Source organism: Loxodonta africana, chromosome 1 (genome assembly GCF_030014295.1).
Source record: "Loxodonta africana isolate mLoxAfr1 chromosome 1, mLoxAfr1.hap2, whole genome shotgun sequence".
Classification (NCBI taxonomy): Eukaryota; Metazoa; Chordata; class Mammalia; order Proboscidea; family Elephantidae; genus Loxodonta; species Loxodonta africana.
Window position 1 is genome coordinate 117,426,384 of NC_087342.1, and position 25,365 is coordinate 117,451,748.

At 39.5% G+C, this 25,365-nt stretch overlaps 1 protein-coding gene across 1 annotated transcript; it reads right to left on the bottom strand.

Moving 5' to 3' along the window:
* Positions 1 to 1,673: 1,673 nt before the first annotated feature.
* KLHL31 (kelch like family member 31) lies at positions 1,674 to 25,132 on the bottom strand. Its single transcript, XM_003404424.4, has 3 exons — positions 24,945 to 25,132; positions 4,363 to 5,567; positions 1,674 to 2,563 (listed from the first exon to the last, which is right to left on the bottom strand). The coding sequence occupies exons 2-3, from the start codon at positions 5,532 to 5,534 to the stop codon at positions 1,831 to 1,833; spliced, it is 1,905 nt and encodes a 634-aa protein (XP_003404472.1). The 5' UTR covers positions 5,535 to 5,567; positions 24,945 to 25,132; the 3' UTR covers positions 1,674 to 1,830.
* Between the last annotated feature and the right edge of the window lie 233 nt (positions 25,133 to 25,365).

Consider the following 25,365-nt stretch of genomic DNA (forward strand, 5'->3'; position numbering starts at 1 on the left):
CTGAGGCACTTCTGGGTGGGTTTGAATAGCCAATCTTTTGGCTAGAAGTCAAGTGCTTAACTGTTTGAGCCACCCAGGGACTCATTTGGGACAGATGAGATTAATAAAAATATAACAGAATGAGCATATATTATTTTAATACCTTTATGTGAAATGAATGTTATATTTTTAATTAAGAAATCAGGAGGATTGATGTGAAATGGGAAACAGTGACATTTATAAAGAGAATCCACTCATCCCAGTTAATGGCAGATCCAAGAATCCTGAATGTTTCCTTCATTTTCATCCATATAAAAGAGTGGGAGAAAACAAATTATTGTTATTGGTTGTACAAGCTTCATGTTATATAAGCTTTAAAGTAATTAACATCCTTAAGGACATTATTGGATGCTCTTCCTGGGCTTACATGAGGGTCAGAGTTGCCTTTAACCATGTAGGTGTGGTTTTTAGGGTGAGGGCAAGGCTCCTGTGAGACTTGGATTTCCTTTAATAGGAGCCAAGTGTTAAATTGCAAATACTTCTAAGAGAAAAAACAAAATAATTTAAATTTGCACTATAAATTAGATGACTGATGTTAGTACCTTCTTTGAGAGCAGGGTTTTATGATGGAAAATACACTGGGGCCTGGGGCCTGGTAGAAGAATGAAGGAAATTGGTTCTAAGTCAAATGTACCAACTTGCCAGTTCTTGGGTGGAGTCTGTTCCTTTCCAGTAAGACTTGGTTTTAAGCTTTATAGCTTTGTCATAGATGTCTCTCAAAATCCTTTACTCAGTTTTGTGTAGGGAAAGAAACTGCGTGAAATCAGGGCTTTAAACTGGTTCAGCCAGTTCAGTCATGGCTGATGAAGCCACACCTGAACGGAGCTGAATTTTTAAAATGTCAGTGAACCAGTACACTAACCAGGAACAGGAAAAATTACCAGTCAAGTGCTGCTAGAAACTTGATCTACTGCTTGGAAAACAGGGGCAGCATGTGTGTTGCATAGCAACCAAATCTCTCTCTGTCTGAGTCAAAAACATCAGTGGTGGCTGAAAGATGGTGGCCTAGCTCAAAGTTGGCAGCCTACAGAGCTGCACTGAATGTGTGTCACTCTCCACAGCTCTAGCAGTAATCCATTGTCACACATCAGGCTCCTGAAAGGGCTCACTACGCCTCTTCTGAGTCTCCCGTTCCAGGGCTGCAACCTGTAATTTTTCCCGTTCCGGTTATTGTTCCAGATCACCCAAATTGTAAAAATTCGGGCCCGCACCAGGTTCGCCTTGTCTGCCATGACTGAACGAGTTCAAATCACTTCAAAGCCTTGGCTGAAATACAGAATTAAATCTTCTCCAGGCTTTACTGACACGGATGGACTTCCATTCTTAAATAAATAAAACTTATAAATATTTTCAACTTCCTAATGAAAAAGAGGGGAAGAGAAATTTTTGCACGTGAAACCGCTTACATAAGCTCCACGAGTACTAAAACATAGAAGAAGAATCTCCAGTGGGGGTGTAACTGCTATACGTTTAGGAAGCCTGCCACATTGGAAGAGAGCCTACATTGAATTCCGTCTGCCACCCAGTGGCTGCTGAAGTAAAGCTTCTCTCCTTTGTTGGCTATGGCCCTGTATTTTGCTCAAAAAAAAAAAAAAAAGAAAGAAAGAAAAAGACCCAGAGGTAGATTATGCCATACCAGGAATTTAAAACCATCAAGACATATGCTCATAAACTTTAAAATATAATCATTGTAGTAAATGTTATATATTTCCTTTTCGCTAACTCAGAGGTTAACCACGTGGCTCTACGAATAAATACTACTGCTTCCAGCGTTCCCGCATCTACCTGGGTTCAGATACTGACTGGTACAGAAGACACTGAGCTGGCCCGGGATTCCCGGGTCACACTATTGGGCATGGAGAGGGTACAGCAGGACACACCCACGGTGGCCTCGGGCAGCTCGTCCTCCTCCGTCCACTCGTTGAGCTCAGGTTGGAAGCACTGAATGCACTTCTTGTACTTCTTTTCGCCCTCGTTCCAGCCCCCCACCAGGTAGGCGCGGCCGTGCAGCGCTGAGGCTCCGGCTGTGCTCACGCCCACCTGCAGCGGCGCAGCGTAGCTCCACTGGCCGGTCACTGGGCTGTAGCACTCCACAGTCAGCACATCCACGCGCTCCCCACGCGGCCCCAGCTGACCACCCCCCATCACATATACCCTGTCGCCCAGCGTGACGGCGCAGTGCCAGCCCCGGGGCGTGCTTAGGGCCGGCAGCTCCTGCCACGCATCGCTGGCCGGGTCGTACGCGCACACTGAGCGCGAGTACGCGTTGCTGATGTAGCCACCAGTCACCAGCACGCGGCCGTCGGTGACCGCGCTGGCGTGGCAGCAGCGTGCCACCTCCAGGGGCGCCTTCGGCTGCCACTGATTGGTGGAGGGCACGTAGCACTCCAGCGAGACCAGGCTGCCTTCCGAGTTGCGGCCGCCCACTGCGTAGAGGAGCCCGTTGAACACGCTCAGGCTGAAGTGCGTGCGCTTCTGGTTCATGCTGGCCAGATGTATCCAGGTGTTGAAGCGGGGGTCGTATCTGGAAATGGCAGAGAAAGTGTGACAGCCCTGGACGGTGACAGCCAGGGAACCCAAATTACTCTGTAAACCATAACTATCCCTGGAAAAAGACTAGGGATCTTGGGCATGTTCTCACCTGGAAGCCAGTGTTTCTCTCTTAAAAAGTGAAAAATATGTGACACTTGTAAAGGCAAAGCAGGCACTTGGTGATGTCCCCCCATCCCTCATCCCACTCTCCATAAGACCACTTCCTTTATTAAGCTACTTGGAGAAGAGCCCACAGAGCTGGACCGCCCTGTTCCAGGTCCTCCATATTCAACTATCCATCACCCCAGTACGATTTATGAGCTATGCATGTGGACGCTGGGTATTTGTGGCAACAAAAATAGGAAACACCACCACGTTAAGGTCAATTCTACCTATCTTCAGACCCCAGCCATCCCGAGCTGATTCTCACTGCTTAATTAAGGTAGGAATTGACTGCCTGGATGTCACCGCTTTCTCAATAACCCCTTCTTATTTGTCCTGGCCATTGTAGCAGTAAAAGCTAAACCACTCAACCAGGTCTTCTTTCTTCTATTTAGAATGAGACAGTGGAACTCATGCCCAAAAGCATCAACAAAGGGCTTAACTTTTCATGGCTTCTTTATTTTCTAGAATGTGTTAGTAGGTAAGACTTTTTAGTTTAGGAATATGTAAGTTTTTCAGCGCTCAGTACTACAGTTATTGTACCATAAGCACTGAAATCAACACTGCAAAAACAGCAACTTGACTACTACTAAGTGAGTTATCAGCAGGAGAAAAATAAGCTGTCACAGTAAACTGATGCTTTTCTGTTTTCATAGTTCAGAAGTTTTGTAAACACAGAGCTTACTCCTTCCATCTGATGTTCATCTTTGTCCCGTTTAACCCTCAAATCAAAACTTAACTATACAGTTACAAAGAGTAAAAACCAACTAATTATTGGGAACCTTTTAAATAATATATATATACACACACAGAAACCAAACCAAAACCCATTGCTGTCAGGTCAATTCCAACTTGCACACACACATATACACACAAAATGAAATAATACTTTTTAATGGTATTTAAGTTCCCAGATCTTGCTAAGTAGTTATGTTTGACTTTGTGCTACTACCATGATATAAACATGACTTTCTAAATATTTCATTTGTATGGAAGTTTAATTTTATATCCTAAATACAAAATAATGATATTTGAGTTCATTTTATGAAGGGTTTATTATGCTTTTACTCTTTTTAGTTGCATCAATAATATTGATGTTTTCTTTGCTATTCAGTTTTCAAATAAATTTTAAAATTAGTTGATAACATTTTTAATGATCTCATTCTATTTACCAATTATGACTCTGACAGGCATCAGCAGCAGTCACTTATAAGAAATTTGGCATTATTTTTATCTTTCTTACCACTTAATGTTAAACACTAAATTTGTACCCATTTTCTTTCAGAAAAGCAGTGTATTGTGAAAAGCACCTGACTAGAAATGAGACAATATGAATTGCCACCTATTAGTGGTACTTCTCTGAGTATCGTGTCTATCATATGTAAAATCATAATAATCATATCTTCGCTGCAAGCCTCACAGACTTGTCTCAGAAATCCAGAGTACATAATATATGTGAATGCACTTTATATAATGTGAAGTGCTATACACATATGAGGTGGCATTATTATTATTACTGATTTATTGAGCCCAGGAACTGGGCTAACCAGAGTGATTAATGTACTTTTATATCAAGGCTACTTTCCCATAATATTGAACCATTTCGTTTCCTAACAAAAGATCAAGTACCTGCAGAAATTGCTGACTGCATGCTTGGCTTGATTTCTTGCATCATTCTGGTCTTCACCACCAGCCACGTAAAGAAATCCATCCATCACAGCCACACACTGATTAAAGCTCTTAGCTGGCATTTCTGTAAGCTTGCTCCATCCATTTTCAGGGTCTCTATACAAGATGTCTCTACTGAGGGACTTCTCAGTAAGGCCTGGGCGTCCCCCAACAGTGACTAGGACTCGGCAGCCACCGCGGATTCTCGTGCGTCTAGACTGCAATGTGTTTTGATGATATGGAAGTAAGTGGTAGTTCATAGCATCTACAAGAAGTTTGTGACAATCTGCATCTTGCATCATTCTTGGTACAGACTGAACATAATTGACCAGGTCTTGAGCAGAGATGGTACCAAAGCGAATATTGCTCAGAAGATCTGCAGCATATTTCACTCTCTTTTGGTCAAATTCTAACCATTTCATTGCAATCTGGAATGCTACTATTTCAGAAGGCAACTGTAAGTCATCATCTATAAGAAGTTCATTAATTTGCTCAAATGTAAGTTTCATAAACTGATCTGATTCTGCAAATTCAAGGAAGTTATCCCTGATAAATCTTTGGGCTGCTCCTTTTGCGTTTTTCAGGGAATATGTTTCAGCAATGTTAGCAATGTACATGCAATTCTCAACACTCATCTCCCGTATCAGAAAATCACTGCACATCTTTACAAGAGTATGGATCTGAAGGTAAACAGCAGCAGAAATAATGCTTCCTATTGTATATAAGGAGAGAGTCAGCTTTCCGGTGTAGGCATATGCAATGACCGTGGCCAGGCCCAGCGGTGCGATATCATTGAGATCTACCCTTTGAGTAGATGGGTCTTTTTTCAGGATGTTGTAAAAGTACTCACTGCATGAAGCCATCACTGACTTGTGAACATCAAAGGATTTGGTTTTGGTGCCAATGACTAAGTCACAAAGGAAGCTCTCCTGTCGCATTTTACTTAAACCTTCCAAGAGATTGGGGCCATAAGAAGCATCTGTTAATTCAGAAGAAATGCAACTAAGGCCATTGCCTCCTTCTAGGAGCCCATTCAAAGCATTTAGTTTGTTTAGGGGACTATCTTCTACAATTATAGTCATCTCATTGATATCTCCTTTGTTCTTTTTGATAGTCTTCTTTTTGGGTGCCATGTTGGCAAACACACTGTCACAGGCAAGAGCTTGCTAAAAAAAAAAAAAAGCATAATTTTATTTTAATTGTGGTTTGGACTCTCTAATGCTACACTGAGAAACTTTTCATTTTTATAAGAAAACAGTTTTTTAGTGGCATAAAGTAGGTTAACCTCACAAATAAATACTTACATTTTAAAGACGTACATTAAACTATATGCATATTTTGTTGGTAGTTTATTTCAGTGACAAGCGTTGAAGACAATTCTAGAAAGATTTATATTAAGTAATCCCTCTAGATAGCTGTATTGATAAGTAATTATTATATAGCAGAAATGACCAAATTTTCTCTGATTCAGCTGTATAGTAATTATAGAATAGTAGTTAAACATCATTTGAAAGGCTCAGTTTGCTCTCATGAAAAAGTGAATTGCAACCACTCTGAAGGTTTTCATCAATAAAATGTTAATATTTAGGAAAATTCTACCCATTTAGACAATATTATGGAGGATGATTTTATTTCTAGTAGCAACGAAACCTGTTATATTTTAGGAGATATAGTTGACTAGAATTTAGTGAGGCTCATATGATTTTTTTTTTTTCATATGATAAGCACTGTATGATTTTGCCAGAAGATTTAATAGGGGCTGCACATTCTTATATGGAGAGTTGATGCTAATTAAGTAAAATCCTAGTTATTACCTCCACAAGATGATTTCAGAGTTCAGTGGAAGGAGTTAGATGTAAGAGGACATCCAAGAATTTTGTTTAAAAATAAAAGAATAATGAAGCTGAGACTTGCTCTATCAGTGAAGAAATTAATATGTATGGTAACCCAAATGAGTTGCCGTTGAGTTGATTCCAACTCATGGTGACCCCATGTGTTACAGAGTAGAACTACTCCATAGGGTTTTCTTGGGTGTAATCGCTATGGAAGCAGATCACCAGGCCTTTCTTCCACAGCACTGCTGGGTGGGTTTGAACCACCAACCTTTAGGTTAGTAGTCAAGCGGAAACTGTGCCATCCGGAGAAACATATATATACATATATGTACGTGTATATATATAAAAAAATTTTTTTTTTTATTTTTTTTTAGTATGGGATAAATATGGCACTTAAAACTCAGTGGGTAAAAACTTGTAATGATAACATCGGTTCAACTGGTTTCTTTACATATTCACTAAAGGACTTCCAGATGACTTAATGTCTAAATGATACACATATACACAAACTTATACAAGGGTTAGAAGAAACTAGGATTTAAAAAAAAATTTAAGGTAGCAAAGTTTCTTCTGAGCATGATACAACATCCAGAAGCTATAAAGACAGACAGATCAGAGTATAGAGAAAAATGAGAAATTGTATAAAATAATACCAATTATTTAAAAGAGAAGCAACAGAGTGGAAAAATAAATACTTGCAACATACATAACATAAAAAATTAATTGCCATAATATTTAAAGAGCTTCTACTTTTTTTTTTCTCTACAAATCATAAGAAAAAGACAATCCAATCGAGAAATGAACAAAGACTATGAACAGGTAGATCATAGAAAATAAAATGCAACTAGCCAATAAATATTCTTTTAAAATGCTAAATGTAATACTAATCAGAGAACTGTCAACTGAAACCCAGAGATCCATTTTTTTTTTTCAAATTTTGCTCATCAGACAGTAAAAGTTTCAAGATTCATAATAGCAAATGTTGAGGTATTCTCCATATATTGTTGCTGGGTGTATAACTGATACAGCCTTTTGGATGATAATTTGGCAGTGTCTATAAAAAATCTCCTATTTTTACCCTTTGACACTGAAATTTTAAAACTAGGAATATGCGTCATAGAGATATTCCTATATCTACAGAGCGATAAATTTATAAGGATGCTCACATGTCAAAGATGACAACCATTCTCCCATTATCAATGTTACAAATATTTGAAGAAGCTTTTAAACCTGTATAAAGTGTGGGTTTAGCTCTATAATGTAGCTCTGAGAGGCTCTAGTATTTAAACACTGCTTGAAATATATTTAAGTTTACCAAACATATATATAAAGCCAAACCAAAAACCAAACCTGTTGCCATTGAGTCAATTCTGACTCGTAGTGGCTCTACAGGACAGAGTAGAACTGCCCCATAGTGTTTCTAAGGAGCGGCCAGTGGATTCGAACTGCCAAACCTTTTGGTTAGCAGCCAAACTGCCTTTAAAATATCATGCAGATTAAATTCTGCTTTGGCCTTTCTCAAAAAATTGAGCATAAGCATCAGAAGATGCCATATCACGTGGACCTTTAAGTGGATTTGATTTACAGCATGGTAGCATTCACTTGTGAGATTACTGGTATGCTTCATTTTTTCCTTTTTTAAATTACAAAATCAATGTGCATAATTCAACAGCTCACAGTTTGGTACATATCATCCCAAATAATTGATAAGATTACACAAACTTATATCTCTATACTTTTGAGCAGTGATGTGCTGGTAAACCAACTATCTGGGGAAAAACCTTGATTTATACTGCGCCCGTTTCTTTGGTGCTAATACATGCATCATGACTGATTTGAAGACATCGACTATATATGACAACCAGCTTGCCAAATTTCTGAAAATTTAATAATCAGTTCTCATGAGCCAGTATAAACTAGTGCCAGCATACTACTATATGAATGCTTATATGAAAACAAGTTTATACTATATTGTTCAACAATTTGCTCTTTTTACCTAGCAGGAACTCCTGTGAATCTTTCCATACTAGAGCATACATAAATTTACCTTGTTCTTTCTAATGGCTGTATGCTATCCTGTAGTAAGGATATATAATAATTTATTGAACTGTTCCTTTATTGATGGACATTTAGGTATTTTACAATTTTTTTTTTTGTTTGTGTGTGTGTGTGTGTTTTAAAATCTGGCTGTTGATTTCATTGTGAGGGGTAAAACTTGGCTTTGATCTTCCTTGAAAGGTGCTCAGTTTAGTTAAATGGAATATGTGTTTAAGAAATTCCGTAATGCTAGTATTGTGTTTGTCCCTATTCCCTTTCCACATAGAAGGGGAGCAGCAGGTAGGTCGAAAGCAGAGAAGAATTTTTATCTTCCTCGTTAAGCCTAAATCATCACATTCATATTTATATTTGTTTACAAGACTGTAGCACATTTATCTTTCCTCCTCCTTTTTTGCAAACAATGCAAAATGCATCCTTACCTTGTGACATAGATTTTGAACCCACCATCATTTTGGTCTTCAAATGCATTTGACTTATGTGTTGAGTGTTCTCTTGTTGGCTTTTCTCGGAAATTTTTAAAATTTTTGTTCAGCAAGTGGTTATCAGACACCTACTGCTGTGTAGGCAGCACTGTGCTGGGAAGGACGAAGCAGCACAGCAGGCAATTTATGTTGGAGAGACAAGTCGTGACAAGTACAAAATGATTACAAGGAGCTAGGTACACACAGCAAAGTAAAAAAAAAAAAAAAATAGTAGCAGTTTCTGCCACCTGGGGTAGAGCACAACTGCGTCTTTGGGGAAGCTATGTCTGTGTTCTGTAAAGAACCCCTTTGGCCAATATTTTATTCATGCAGATGTAGGGCTAAGCATCACTCATTGTTTTGGAGGAAACCCTGAACCTGAGCAGTAATCTAATGCTTCAAACAGAAATGCTAAAAATTTTGTTTATCATCATTAAAAGGTTACTTCACTGGTGGTGTGTAGGGGTTATATTTAAAATATTCAACAACTGATAGAGCAGGGTACCTATTAACTAGAATGGGTTCAGACCTATCATAGATTGAATTATGTCCCCCAAAAAATATGTGTATCAACTTGGTTAGGCCATGATTCCCAGTATTGTGTGGTCGTCCTCCATTTTGTGATTGTAATTTTATGTTGAGAGGATTAGGGTGGGATTGCAACATCACCCTTACTCAGGTCACCTCCCTGATACAATGTAAAGGAAGTTTCCCTGGGGTGTGGCCTGCACCACCTGTTATCTCTCAAGAGATAAAAGGAAAGGGAAGCAAGCAGAGAGTTGGGGGACCTCATACCACCAAGAAAGCACCAGGAGCAGAGCACGTCCTTTGGACATGGGGTCCCTTTGACTGAGAAACTCCTTGACTAGGGAAAGATTGAGGACAAGGACCTTCCTTCAGAGCCGACAGAGAGAGAAAGCCTTCCCCTGGAGCTGATGCCCTGAATTTGGACTTGTAACCTGGTAGATTGTAAGAAAATAAATTTCTCTTTGCTAAAGCCATCCATTTATGGTATTTCTGTTATGGCAGCAGTAGATGACTAAAACAAGACCACAGTGCTAGAGCTGGATCCCAGAGGTCTCCCTGTGTAACCCTTCAGTTGCTTGATCATAGTGAGGACAAGGGCTTCCTGGGAGAGGGATGGAACAGTGGGAGGAATTCAGGGGGGCTCAGCCCATTGCCATCAAGTCATTTAAGACTCACAGAGACCCTGTAAGATAGAGTAGAACTGCCCCATGGGGTTTCTAAGGCTGTTTTCTTTACAAAAGGAAACTGCCATATCTTTCTCCTGTGGAGCAGCTGGTGGGTTTGAACTACTGACCTTTTGGTTAGCAGCTAAATGCTTAACCTCTGCACACCCAGAGCTCCTTCAGGGGAAGGAGCACTTAGGGCAGTGTCTATTTGGCTATTTACCAATTCAGTACAGAGGCACCTCAATATTTTAACAATGGGTGTACTGTATTAAAACATACTGGTCTTATATACAGGGTATAATTCTTCGGATTATTTTAATTTTAAAGACGTTTTGCTTCTTCTGTTGGGAACAGAGGTTTCTGGAGAAGAGAGAGAATCCTTCCTCAACAACACAGTGATATGTTGGAGCTAAGGAGGAAAAGGGCCAGCAGGGACTTGCATATGAAGGAACAATAATATCTAATTTTCAATTTTATATCTTCCTTTTCTACATTGTTATTTTCTTATACCATCCTTAAATGAGGTATCCTCAGGTATCCTTAAAGTTTGATAAATAGCCAACTCAATCATTCTTTGCCTTTAGGAATACCATCTAATATAGTTGTGAAGACCTCAGCCTCTGAAGAGGACTGCCTGGGTTTAAATACAGGTAACTTCGTCAGACTCCACTCTGGTATGGCCAAGTAAAGCTCCTATCTGATAAATTATCTCAGAGATATAAACTATTAGCTTGGGGGGCAGAGAAGTGTAGAGCTACCCAGAGACACTGGGTAGTGTAAAAAAGCAGGATAATTTTTTAGGGGAGTCAAGACTTGGAAAAAAGGAAAAGAACAAGGTGACTTTCTACACCTCTATTTTTGTTTGTTTGTTTTGCTTTTAGCCTAAGATCAGGTTGCAATTGGTGTGGCACAAGGTAGCTACAACTCCAATAGAAAAGTCACAGTATTTCTTTGTCAAAGAACCAGAGTTTGTGGCAACCACAGCCACAAAAAAAGAAAGCCAGAAAGGGAAAGCCCCAGATTCCATTTTCAAACTCAGCACATATCTTTGACTGCCCGCTGTACCACATATATGCAGGATAGACTGCAAGCAGCCCAGCTAAAGATAAAAAACCCAACTGAAGTTTAAGCTGCTACCAAAAAGACAGAGTTGGCAGTTTGAGTCTAACCAACTTACTTACTTATTAAAACAACAACATAATATTCTTCAGTGGAAAATAACTGAATTCAGAGTCTTCACAGCATAACATTTACTATGTTCAGGATATAATCCAAAATTAGTTGACATACCAAAAAAAGCAGAAAAATGTCACCCGTTCTCAAGAGAGCTGACCCCAAGATCACTTAAATGTTGGAAGTGGCAGACAAGAATTTTAAAACAATCATTATAACTATTCTCAATTATCCAAAGGAAAACTTCCTCATAATAAATGAACATACAGAAAAGCTTAATGGAAACACAAAAGCCATGAATAAATGGAAATTCCAGAACTGAAAAATATAATATTTAAAATAAAACATTCACTTGATGATAGGCTTAACAACAAAATGGACATGATAGAGGAAAGAGTCAATGAGCTTGATCATAAATCACTAGAGGTTATCAAATCTCTGGAAGAGAGAGAAAAAGAAAGATTGCACAAAAATGAACAGAGCCTCCGGAGCTTATAAGTCAATATGAAAAGGTATAATGTACATGTAACTGGAGTAGCAGAATAGCAGAGAGAGAATGAGGCAGAAAAAAAACTGAAGAAGTAATGGCTGAAAATTTCCCAAATTTTGGTAAATTTGGTAACAGACATAAAAGTACAGATTCAAGAAGCTCAGCAAATTCCAAGTAGGATAAATACAAAGAAACCCACAACTAGGTTTATTATGATCCCCAAGCCAAACCTATTCCCACTGAGTTGATTCCTACTCATGGAACTTCCACATAGGGTTTCCAAGGTTATAAATCTCCGTGAAAGCAGGCTGACACATCTTTCTCCCATGAAGTGGCTGGTGGGTTCAGACCACTGACATTTTGGTTAGCAGCCAAGCAATTTAACCACTGCGCCATGAGGGATCCTTTATTATGATCAAACTGCTAAAAAAATCAAAGATGAAGAGAAAACCTTGAAAGCAACCAGATAAAAATGACACATTATGTACAGGGTAAAATTATTCAAATGACTACTGACTTCTCAAACGAACAATGGAAGTCACAGGACGGGAGACCATCATCTATAAAGTGCTGAAAGAAAAGAACTGTTAATCCATTATTATTTATCCAGTAAATATGTTATTTGAAAAGGAAGGTGAAATAAAGACATTTTCAGATAAAAGAAAACTTAGAAAATTCACTGTCAGCAGACCTGCAGTCAAGAAGTGCTAAAAGAAATTTTCCAGACTGAAGGGAAATGATGCCAAATAGAAACAAATCTTTGGGAAGGGTGAAGAGCATCATAAATGGTAAATATCTTGATGAATATAAAAGACTTTTTTCTCTAAAGTTCTTTAAAATACATATGATTCTTCAAAGCAAAAATGACAACACTGTCTTATGGGGTTTACAATGTATGTAGATGTAGTACATATGACAATTAGAGCATAAAGGATATGGTGATGGTGGTAAATTAATATATACAGTTGCAAGGTTTCTGTTTTACAAGAAGTGGTAAAATATTAACTTACCTAGCCTGTAAAAATTTGACTTTGCATATGGTAATCCCTAGAGTAGTGCTGTTCTATAGAAATATAACATGTCACATATGTAATTTTTAATTTTCCAGTAGTACATTAAAAAAGTAAAAAGAAACAGCTGAAATTAATTTTAATAATACATTTTATTTCACCTAATATATCCAAAATATCATCATTTCAATATGTAATCACTATAAAATTAATGTGATATTCTACATTCTGTTATGGATTGAATTGTGTCCCCCAAAGAGGTATGTTGAAGTCCTAACCCCTGTACCTGTGAATATAACCCTGTTTGGAAATAGGGATTTTCTTGTGTTATCTTAGTGAAGTCATGCTGGAGTAGGGTGGGACCTAAACCTAATCGCTTCTGAGTGGTGTATTATAAAAAGGGAAACAGATGTCAGAGATATAGACACACAGTGGGGAAGATACCACGTAAGTCTCCAAGAAAGACCATGAAATGCCCTGGGCTACCAGAAGCTGAAAGAAATAAAAGATCTTTCCTCTACAGTCCACAGAGAGAGATCATAGCTCTGCCAATGCCCTAATTTGAACTTCTAACCTCTAAAACCCTGAGACAAAAAATTTCTGTTCTTTAAAGCCACCCATTTGTGGTATTTTTGTTATGGCAGCACTAGGAAACTAAGACACATTGTTTTTTTCATATTAAATATTTGAAATCCAGTGTACATTTTATACTTATAGCACATCTCACTTTGGACTAGCCACATTTCAAGTGCTCAATGGCTATTATCACACCAAAAGCCCTAGAGCAACCACTTTAAAAATGCAAAAAAAAGTGTAATTAAAAAGTCAATAGGTGAATTTAAAAGATGGCAGGGACAGAAGAACCAAAATTAGATGAGACAAACAAAAAACAAATAATGGTAAGCCTAAATCCAACTGTATTAATAATTATATTAAGTGTTAATGGTCTAAACACTCTAGTTAAAAGCCATAGATTGTTAGAATAGATAAGAAAAGTAAGACCCAAATATATGTTATCTACAAGAGACTATCTCTCTGTTTCCATATATATAAAAAAAAAAAAAAAATTTTTTTTATGGAGATAAATTGGAAGTAAATAAATGGAAAAAGTTTTCCATGGAAACAAAACATAAGAAGACTGAAATGACTATAGTAACATCAGATGAAATAGACTTCAAGACAAAAACTATCACCAGTGATAAAGAGCGAATTTCATAATGATAAAAAGGTCAATTCATCATGAAGCTATAACAAGCCTAAATGTATATATGCCTAATAACAGAGCTTGAAAATATGTGAAATAACAAATGACAGAATTGAAGGGAGAAACAGGCAGTTTCACAATCATATTTGAAAATGTTAATGTCTCTCAGCAATTGATAGAATAGCTAGGTAAATAAAAATCAGTAATGACACAGATTATCTAAACAACACTATTAATTACCCTGACTTAATTGATGTTTATAGAATATTACACTCAAGAACTGCAGAATACAAATTCTTCTCAAGTGCATATGGTATACTCATCAAGAGAAATCCTAAGTTGTACTACAAAATATTCTCAATAAATTTAAAGGCATTAAAGTCATATAGATCTCTGATTACAATGGAATTAAATTAGAAATAAATAACAATAAGTTATCTAGGAAAATGTCCAATATTTAGAAATTAAACAATACACTTTAAATAAACCATAAGTCAAAGAAGAAATCACAAAGGAAATTAGATAATATTTCAAACTGAATGATCATGAAAATACAACATAAAAACCAGCTCCACTACTTACCACAGCATGACTTTCGGTAGTTTTCCTAACTTTTGGGGGCCTCCATTAACCTATTTCAAGGTGAAGATAGTAATAGTACGTGCTTCATAGGATTTGTTATGAACACTTGATGAGAAAATGTCTGTAGAGCATCCAATAGAGTGCCTGGCAAAAATGAGTGTTCAAAAAATTTGAACTGCTTTTATTAAAAGCAGCAGCCTTTTAGCTATGTCTTCAGGAATAAAGGAAGGAACCTGTTTAAGCTTTGGAGTGAAGCAAATTAAAAAAACAAAACAAAAAAACCTGCCACATCATGGAGAAACAGTCATAAGTACCAGGAGGTGATATGGGGAGAAGCACAGACAGAGACCCAGAATGAGAATTGACAAAGAGCCACCAGGCAGGATTTCTAGAACATGTAAATATTCCTAAGGGATTTTGTATAATACCAGGGAGAGAAGTGGAATTTGTGCAGCCACATAGGCTGAGGAACAGATTGTTTTTATTTCAGTATGAATGGTAGGGGAAACCCCAGAAGCTTAGAAAACTTGGAGACATGTGGTTATAGATTATATCGGCAAAACAACAGATAACATGGAATAGATCAAATCTATGCACCTAGGCTTAAGGATTCAAATTTAGGGGATTCTTACGATGTGGTGGTGTTAGGATGAGGAAGTTTGCAGGTGAGGTGAATCATGCTGGATCCTGATACCTGAAGAGTTTTTAAGAAGCGTAGGCAGAGGAGGGAGAAGGTCATAAAACTAGAGGAAGAACCTCAAGCTGAAGCAGGGCAGCATGATTCAGCATGTTAGGTGCAGACTAAGATGACTGGATTCGTGAGGGAAATACTTGGGCAGGTAATGCTGGACCAACACATAAAGGATGTTGGATGCCAGGACAGTATGAATAGTATGCAATATAGGATTAAGAAATCTTCAGGAAAAGAAAGGGCACACTGAAGCTAGACAAAGTAGTGAAAGCAGTCAAAGTTCTTCCTTAGCCCTCCTCTTTTTCCTGTTGTCACCTTCTCTTTCCTCCATTGCCACATCATGCTGCCCCTGGTGGTAGATGTGTCCTCTCTGTTGCTATGTTGACCTGACCCTGACCTCTCCACCCATGGAAAATTTTATGACCCTCTCCTTATCTAAATTCTCTTGCTCTGGTTCCATTTCCCCAGGGCGCCACTGGGTGACTGCCGGGTCCTTCTTCCTAGTCTGTCTTAGTCTGGAAGCTCAGCTGAAACCTGTTCTCCATGGGTGACCCTGCTGGTATCTGAATACCAGTGGCATAGCTTCCAGCATCACAGCAACACACAAGCCCCCACAGTACGACAAACTGACAGACTAGGAAGAAGGACCTGGCAGTCTACTTCTGAAAAGCATTAGCCAGTGAAAACCTTGTGAATAGCAGCAGAACATTGTCTGATATAGTGCTGAAAGATGAGCCCCCCAGGTTGGAAGGCACTCAAAAGATGACTGGGGAAAAGCTGCCTCCTCAAAGTAGAGTTGACCTTGATGATGTGGATGGAATAAAGCTTTCAGGACCTTCATTTGCTGATGTGGCACAAGTCAAAATGAGAAGAAACAGCTGCAAACATCCATTAATAATCGGAACCTGGAATGTACAAAGTATGAATCTAGGAAAATTGGAAATCGTCAAAAATGAAATGGAATGCATAAACATCAATATCCTACGCATTAGTGAGCTGAAATGGACTGGTATTGGCCATTTTGAATCAGACAATCATATACAGTCTACTATGATGGGAATGACAACTCAAAGAGGAATGGTGTTGCATTCATCGTCAAAAAGAACGTTTCAAGATCTATCCTGAAGTACAACACTGTCAGTGATAGGATAATATCCATACGCCTACAAGGAAGACTGGTTGATATGACTATTATTGAAATTTACACACCAACCACTAGGGCCAAAGATGAAGAAATAGAAGATTTTTGTCAGCTGCTACAGTCTGAAATTGATCGAACATGCAATCAGGATGCATTGATAATTACTGGCGATTGGAATGCAAAAGTTGGAAACAAAGAAGGATCAGTAGTTGCAAACTATGGCCTTGGTGTAAGAAACAATGCCAGAGATCAAACGGTAGAATTTTGCAAGACCAACGACTTCTTCATTGCAAATACCTTCTTTCATCAACATAAACAGCTACTATACACATGGACCTCACCACATGGAACACACAGAAATCAAATTGACTACATCTGTGGAAAGAGAAAATGGAAAAGCTCAATATCATCAGTCAGAACAAGGCCAGGGCCGAGTGTGGAACAGACCATCAATTGCTCACATGCAAGTTCAAGCTGAAACTGAAGAAAATCAGACCAAGTCCACAAGAGCCAAAATATGACCTTGAGTATATCCTACCTGAATTTAGAGACCATCTGAAGAATAGATTTGATGCACTGAACACTAGTGAACGCAGACCAGATGAGTTGTGGAATGACATCAAGGACATCATACATGAAGAAAGCAAGAGGTCACTGAAAAGACAGGAAAGAAAGAAAAGACCAAGATGGATGTCAGAGGAGACTCTGGAACTTGCTCTTGAGCATCAACCAGCTAAAGCAAAAGGAAGAATTGAAGTAAAAGAACTGAACAGAAGATTTCAAAGGGCCTCTCGAGAAGACAAAGTAAAGCATTATAATGACATGTGCAAAGAGCTGGAGACGGAAAACCAAAAGGGAAGAACACGCTCGGCATTTCTCAGGCTGAAAGAACTGAAGAAAAAATTCAAGCCTCGAGTTGCAATAGTGAAGGCTTCTATGGGGAAAATATTAAACAACACAGGAAGCATCAAAAGAAGATGGAAGGAATACACAGAGTCATTATACCAAAAAGAATTAGTCGATGTTCAACCATTTCAAGAGGTGGCATATGATCAGGAACCGATGGTACTGAAGGAAGAAGTCCAAGCTGCTCTGAAGGCATTGGCAAAAAACAAGCCTCCAGGAATTGATGGAATATCAATTGAGATGTTTCAACAAACAGATGCAGCGCTGGAGGTGCTCACTCGTCTATGCCAAGAAAAATGGAAGACAGCTTCCTGGCCAATTGACTGGAAGAGATCCATATTTATGCCTATTCCCAAGAAAGGTGACCCAACCAAATGTGGAAATTATAGAATGATATCATTAATATCACACGCAAGCAAAATTTTGCTGAAGATCATTCAAAAATGGCTGCAGCAGTATATTGACAGGGAACTGCCAGAAATTCAGGCTGGTTTCAGAAGAGGACGTGGAACCAGGGATATCATTCCTGATGTCAGGTGGATCTTGGCTGAAAGCAAAGAATACCAGAAGGATGTTTACCTGTGTTTTATTGACTATGCAAAGCCATTTGACTGTGTGGATCATAACAAACTATGGATAACACTGTGAAGAATGGGAATTTCAGAACACTTAATTGTGCTCATGAGGAACCTTTACATAGATCAAGAGGCAGTTGTTCGGACAGAACAAGGGGATACTGATTGGTTTAAAGTCAGGAAAGGTGTGAGTCAGGGTTGTATCCTTTCGCCATACCTATTCAATCTGTATGCTGAGCAAATAATCCAAGAACCTGGACTATATGAAGAAGAATGGGGCATCAGGATTGGAGGAAGACTCATTAACAACCTGCATTATGCAGATGACACAACCTTACTTGCTGAAAGTGAAGAGGACTTGAAGCACTTACTAATGAAGATCAAAGACCACAGCCTTCAGTATGGATTAGACCTCAACATAAAGAAAACAAAAATCCTCACAACTGGACCAATGAGCAACATCATGAAAAATGGAGAAAAGATTGAAGTTGTCAAGGATTTCGTTTTACCTGGATCCATAATCAGCAGCCATGGAAGCAGCAGTCAAGAAATCAAAAGAAGCATTGCATTGGGAAATCTGCTGCAAAGGACCTCTTCAAAGTGTTGAAGAGCAAAGATGTCACCCTGAAGACTAAGGTGCGCCTGACCCAAGCCATAGTATTTTCAATCGCATCATGTGCATGTTAAAGCTGGACAATGAATAAGGAAGATCAAAGAAGAGTTGACGCCTTTGAATTGTGATGTTGGCGAAGAATATTGAATATACCATGGACTGCCAAAAGAATGAACAACTCTGTCTTGGAAGAAGTGCGGCCAGAATACTCCTTAGAGGCAAGGATGGCAAGACTGTGTCTTACATACTTTGGACATGTTGTCAGGAGGGATCAGTCCCTGGAGAAGGACATCATGCTTGGCAAAGTACAGGGTCAGCAGAAAAGAGGAAGACCCTCAACAAGGTGGATTGACGCAGTGGCTGCAGCAATGAGCTCAAGCATAACAAGGATTGTAAGGATGGCGCAGGACCAGGCAGTGTTTCGTTCTGTTGTGCATAGGGTCGCTATGAGTCGGAACCAACTCGATGGCACCTGACAACAACAAATACTGGGTGACACATTATTAGCTAGTCTGACAAATTAGCCCAAGGTAATCAGTTTATGGAAACCCTGGTGGTGTAGTGGTTAAGTGCTACGGCTGGTATCCGAAGGGTCGGCAGTTCAAATCTGCCAGGTACTCCTTGGAAACTCTATGGGGCAGTTCTACTCTGTGCTATAGGGTTGCTGTGAGTCAGAATTGTCTCAACGGCACTGGGTTTGGTTTTGGGTTTTGGTTTAATCAGTTATTGGGCAAATCTACTCTTTCTCCCAGATAAGCATGGGTAGTTTATCAGTGTCCTTTTATGACTCACATACAAATTTCTGACAGAGTAGCCACTGTGAAGCATATTTGTTGTCTGCTTTTGATTGAGAGTAATTTTAGAGCCTAGAAATCACTTTGTAGAGGTAACTGGCTTCCCTAGCTCTAGCTAGGGGAGGCAGAGGGAGAAAACACACAGGAGACCATTTAAGAGACTATTGAAATCAGACAACTGCCTGAGTGGCTGTATTTTTCCACAAATTCAGTCTTTCTCCATAACAGCGGCCACTACATCCTGTTCCTGAGTCTGCACCTCAGAAACGAGGTGGTCCATATACCTGCACAGGTGGTCTCAATCTGTGCCAGGCTGTTCTGATAAGGACCCCACAGAACTCTCAGACAGTCTGATGATCAAGGTCATACTTTCCAAGCCTGGTCAAAGCTCTGCTGCCAAGTCATTAAGACTGAAGAAATGTTCACTGGCTCCTACATCCCGAGAAGTGCTCTTCCTTCAGCCCTGCCTGGGGCTCCAACCACTGCTTTTCTCAGCCTAAGGAGGGCTGCAGGCCAGAAAGAATGAAAGCACTCGCCTACTAACAGAAAGGCTGGAAGTTCAAGCCCACCCAGAGGTGCCTCGGAAGAAAGGCCTAGTGATCTGCTTTCAAAAGATCACAGCCTTGAAAACCCTGTGGAGCATAGTTCTACTGTGCAACACATGAGGTCACCACGAGTTGGAATGAACTCAGTGGCAACTGGTTTGGTTTGGTTTTGGATCCTGTTCTCCAGGCCCCAGTGCAGAGCAGACTAGCTCCCTCATTGTGGGGGATCAAAGAATCTCTGTTACAGAGGCTCTGTTATCACAGGGAGGACAGCGAACCTTTAACAAACTTCCTAGGCTCCTCACATGAGCCTTTTTGGTGATTATGGATACAAGGCAAGTCACATTGGTATATATATATACACACACTCAACATGACACTTGACCAACAAATATTTTTCCACAATTACATCTAAATGAAGAGCACAGGCAACCTTAAAGGAAAGAAGTTATAAAAGGGCAGCATAAGGCATACATGTGCGTGAAAGGAAAATGGAAGAGTTTAATTCACTTCGATTTATTTATTTGGTCATGGTGGTAGGCTCTAAGCCTGATAGGTTGGGCCAATAGAGGGTGATTAGAAAAGAACTGAATTATTTCGAAAAGTTAATTACTCAGTAACTAGATCATATGTGAACAAGTAGTCCATAGTAATTTGCAGAGGAACTCTTCAACAGTTTTTTCTACCATCATACAAACACTCACTGTGTACCCTCGGGTCATAGGGCACCCACCAATCCCTGGAGTCTGATTTACCCCAGGCCCTTTAGCTGATCATCAGTGATGGTCACAGTGACAGCCCAAAGGTGGCCCTTGGTTGTGAGGAACAGGTGGTACAAAAATGAGTTGCATATATCCGTTCATATATAATCCATGGTATAACCTACATCATGAGTAACACATTTTGATTCAAACTCAAAGTTGGTTGTGGGTTTTACTTATTGTTGTTTTTAAAGGCTTTTTTTTTTTTTTTATTTTTTTGGGTGGAGTGCTTTGTGGCCAGCTGCTCAGGGACTCCTCAAGCTCAGAGACTCCCCAAGAGTGGCAGCTAAAGCAATCACTCTAGTTAGCTTACACTAGGGAGGGCTTTGACCCTGGGTTTTGGGCTGCCTGGGGAGTGCACCGTCACTGAGCTGCCCATGTCTGGGAGAGTTTCAAAACCGTTTCCACATTTTTCCTAATTCACAACAGGCTTGATTCTCCCTTTCTGGGGTGGGGGTGGGTGGTGGGGGGTTATTATAAATTGCTCCCTTGGGCTCAAAGGGAGGAAGAGCTAGCTGTCCTGCCTTCCTCTTTGCCCTTGGGACTGTTAGTGGCTTGCACTTTTCACATGGTCCCTACCATAGTAGGAACACTGGAAAGAGGAGCAGGCCTAGCCTTAGCAGCTGAGGTTGTGTAATGAGATGAGTGGCTATTTGGAGGCACTGCCAATCCCTTCCTCTCCCTTCCCTTTTTGGGTGAAAGAAGAGTTTGCACCGGGTGCAGAGGGTCATAGAAGGGTCCCTATGCTACTGGGGGGAGGTATTCCTTCATCCATGGAGGGAGACCAGAGAATCCCTCTTCTCTCTCTGCCCCACCCACTATCAGCGAGAGCTCGGACCCCATCAAAGAGCTACACATTAGAAACTGAGCACAAGGGCAAAAAAGATGGAATTCCACGCTCTCCTCCCCACCACTCACTGCAGTTCCTGGCTCTTGGGCCATTTCTGTGATGATAGTGTCATGCATCATACACAGCTGGACAGAGTTATATAAATTGTCATATTCTTCATTATTTGTATTTGCCAAGTTTTAATTAAATGGATGGATTATCCAATAAGCAAGGTATGCACGGGTTTAATTGTGCTTACTTATTAATCTCTGTAGTGTGCAATTCAGCCAGGTTTCACTATAGATTACTAAGTAAATACAATTAAGCCTGTGCATCCCTTGCTTACTGTAAGCCAGTGCATACTGTGCTTACCGGTTCTTCCGCCCCGGTTAAGTACACTGATAACCAATTCCTAAATAGAAATCACCAAGCATGAATCTATATTATGTATTTCTACCTAAAATAATAATTATATAGCTAACATTTATTGAGTGATTACGGTGTATTGATCCCTGGGTTAAGTACTTAACATGATTTTATCTTTAAAATTTTAAGCATTACAGCAATCCTAAAAGGTTGGTTATGTAACTATATTCTTTTTAAAAATGAGGAAATTAAGTTTCAGAGAGGGTAAAAAAACGTGTCCAAGGTCACACAAGTGTGTAGTGTGTAGTGGAGGGAAAGATTCAAACCCAGATTGAACTCTGATATGTTATATCGCTTCCTTAAATCCATGGTAGTTTCAAGTCTATAGTAGGTGAAAGAGTTAGCTCTTGCCAGCATGAGAAGGTAGAGATTAAGTGAGGCAAAACTGAGGTGTGTAAAATGGATATGGAGAAGAGAAAAAGTTTCCTGAGAGCTCCAAATACTGAAATAAAAGAGTTGTCTATTTAAATGTTTTGTTTTAGGACAAATAGATCCGATGGATGTCTTTATTCTGTTATGAATAGTATAGAAATGAAACTCCAGTAGATCAGGTAAGCCCAAAATATAAATAGGTTCAAGGAGGTTTGAGTGAATTTGTTGATCAATAATCAAACATTTCCTTTTAGGTGTTAGTTGACTATGACATTACCATCCTTTGTTTAAAAATAGTTCAATACTGTCAATTTCACACGGTTCAATTTAGCTAAAAGCCTGTGCCTTGCTTTTATCTAGAAAGTATATAAAATTAACTGTGGTTCTATTCTCCAAGACTGAAATACAGGATTACAAGGACCCAGTGCAGACATTTTTAGTTCTGGTTTTGTTGGAAATTTTAGAAAAATTGTTTGTTCTCTTTCCCAGTCTTGTGTGTGTGTGTGTGTGTGTGTGTTATATAAATTGTCACATTTTTCATCATAAGTGGAATGGATGGAAATTGAGTTTTCCAGACTGATGTCTCTTTGGTTGTCATAGAACTGAAAATTGGATTCATTTTGCACTAACCATCTGATAGGCCTTGGACAAAACACCCAAACTTTCAGGATTTCAGTTTAATCATCTCTCAAATGAAAAGATGTGTACATTCCAGTTCTAAAATTTTACAGAGAGTTAAGAATACATAGCAGGCTTTTGCTGTCAGAATTGTCAAAGTCTGCTTTTGTATCACTTTTCCCCATAGTATGGCCTACCAGAACCCTAGAATCAACTCATTATCGGCTATGGATGAATGGTCTGAGACAGGGGTTCTAAACCTTGGGTCTATGTGTCTAGGTCTGGGTTGCCAGATTCAACAAATAAAAACACAAGACTTCCAGTTAAATTTGAATTTCAGATAAACAATGAATCATTTTTAGTATAAGTGTGTCCTATGCAATATTTAAGAAGCCCTGATGGTGCAATGGTTAAGCGCTTAACTGCTAACTGGAGGGTCAGTGGTTCAAATCTACCAGCTGCTCCACAGGAGAAAAGACCTGGCAAACTGCTCCTGTAGAGATTAAACCCCCCCAAAAAAACAAACCCGCTACCGTTGAGTCAATGCCAACTCATAGCAACCCTATAGGACAGATTAGAACTGCCCCATAGGGTTTCTAAGGCTGTAAATCTTTACGGAAGCAGACTGCCGTATCTTTCTCCCACAGAGCAGCTCGTGGGTTTGAACTGCCAACCTTTTGGTTAGCGGCCAAGCTCTTAACCACTACACCACCAAGGCTTCTCTCCATAAAGATTACAGCGCAGAGAACTTTATGGGGGCAGTTCTACTCACTCATATAGGGTTACTATGAGTGGGAATTACCTAGATGAGATACCACAACAACATGCAATATTGGGGACATATACTAAAAAAAAAAAAAAAAAAGATTTAAAAAAAGTTTGAAATTCAGATGTAGCTGGGCACCCTGTATTGTGTCTGGCAACCTTGCTTTGTGTTGGGTTTCAGGTAGGTCAGTGAGTTCTGCAGTATTATGAAACACATGCATGTGTGTTTATGTATATTTTCCTCTAGAATGTACCCTGAGCTTTCATGAGGATCTCAAAAAGGTGTAAAATACCAAAATAGATTCAGAACCACTGGACTGAGAATAATGTTGCTAAGAAATGGTGGCATAATTCTACCCTCTTCTGTGAGTGGGCAAGACCATGTGAGAGTATCCTACTTAAACTTAAATCACTTCCCCCTGGCCTGAAGCAGAACCTAGATAAAAGCTTCTAGAGCTGATTTTAGAAAACAATTATCTTTTTATCTTTAAGGATATTCTCTTTCCTGCTGTCCCCAGCCCCCCTTCCTCCTGGAGAGACTCTATACAGGACAAGCTAAAAAGCCATGTGTGCTAAAGTGTCACTGTCACTCTCAGGCCAGAATGAGCTGGGATCCCAGAATGGTTTCTTGCCAAAGGGGCGAATCAGCTGCTTGCGCTCCCTGTCCCTGCCACATTCCAATGGCTGCATCTGTCTGGGTTCATCAGCAGGACCTCCAGGAATAGAAACACTCCCGGCTTCTTCTGCTTGCCATTTTAAGTTAAGTCCAACTTGAGGGGGGTTTTCCACTTTACCATTTCATTTCCAAGATGATATTTAATATAAAACAGATATCAGTATAGTCATATGTGTACATTTAAAACAAAAACCAGTTTTATAATCAAATTTTTAAAAATCTTGTTTTTTTGATGGGGAGATTTCTATTTTGCCAATAAGTTTTATTTCTGGAAATTCAGAGTTCTCTGATTTTTGAGTAATCAATTTAGTTAAAACTGATTACATTTTATTTAAACCTATTAAAATATATTTTATCTTTTTATGGTTAAACATTTTTATAAAACTTATGTAAACCAAATGTTTAAACAGTTTCTGATTTAAAAAAAAAATCTAAGCTTTGTGAACAAAATCTGGAAATTGCATTTTCTCAGTCTCCTCCCCTACAAAAATTGTGGAAGAAAAACATAGTTTATGCTTTACAGACTTAAAATTATTGTTAGAAATTACAAGTAAATTTTTTTTTTGTAGGCATCGTTATCTTGTATTTCTATTAGTGTGACATTCTCCTAATACATCACATTCTTTAGATTTCAAGAAAATGTTTTCTGACTTCCAACTTCAGATCAGGGACATGAGCAATCTGACCCAGCTGTAAACTCCTTTCAGTAGAATAACTGTACAACTTAAGGCGCGCAGACACCCCCCCACCCTCTCACCCACACCCCACTCCCACACCCCAGAATCTAGAAGACAGGATTTGGTGAGGATGGAGCCAGCTCCTTACCCTCCTGTGTGAAGTGGCGTTCCTGAGCTGTGATGATGAAGTTTCAGCAGCAGACTCCTCTTGGGAAGTGACCTGTGGAGAGAGAGAGAGAGGGAGGACAATCCGTAGGGAGCCACCAGCAGCAACCTGACAGTCCCAGCACCAGCAATTTTTAGAATGACCCTTTGCTGTCCCACTGGATAAGACAGGCTGAGCCTGCGCTCTAGCCTAGAACAGTTAGAGTCCTCCTCTACCTCTTTGGCCTTCAACTCCAGGCCACCCAGGGGCAGAGGGCGGAGCTCTGGTTGGTAGAGAGGGGTTGGGTTTCTTGACCTGCCCAGTTGTTTTAAAAAAAAAAAAGTTAAGAGCTCAATCAACCTGGAGAAAAGACAACTAGTTAGGTGGATATTTAATTGTTGGAAGCAGGGACTAGAGAGCATTT

What these genes read in the sequence shown, in the direction of transcription:
- KLHL31 (XM_003404424.4), bottom strand. Translation starts at nt 5,534, where the DNA reads ATGGCACCCAAAAAGAAGACTATCAAAAAGAACAAAGGAGATATCAAT. An exon ending in GCAGTCAGCAATTTCTGCAG is followed by an intron (nt 2,564 to 4,362) that starts GTACTTGATCTT and finishes TGCCATTTCCAG; the next exon opens with ATACGACCCCCGCTTCAACA.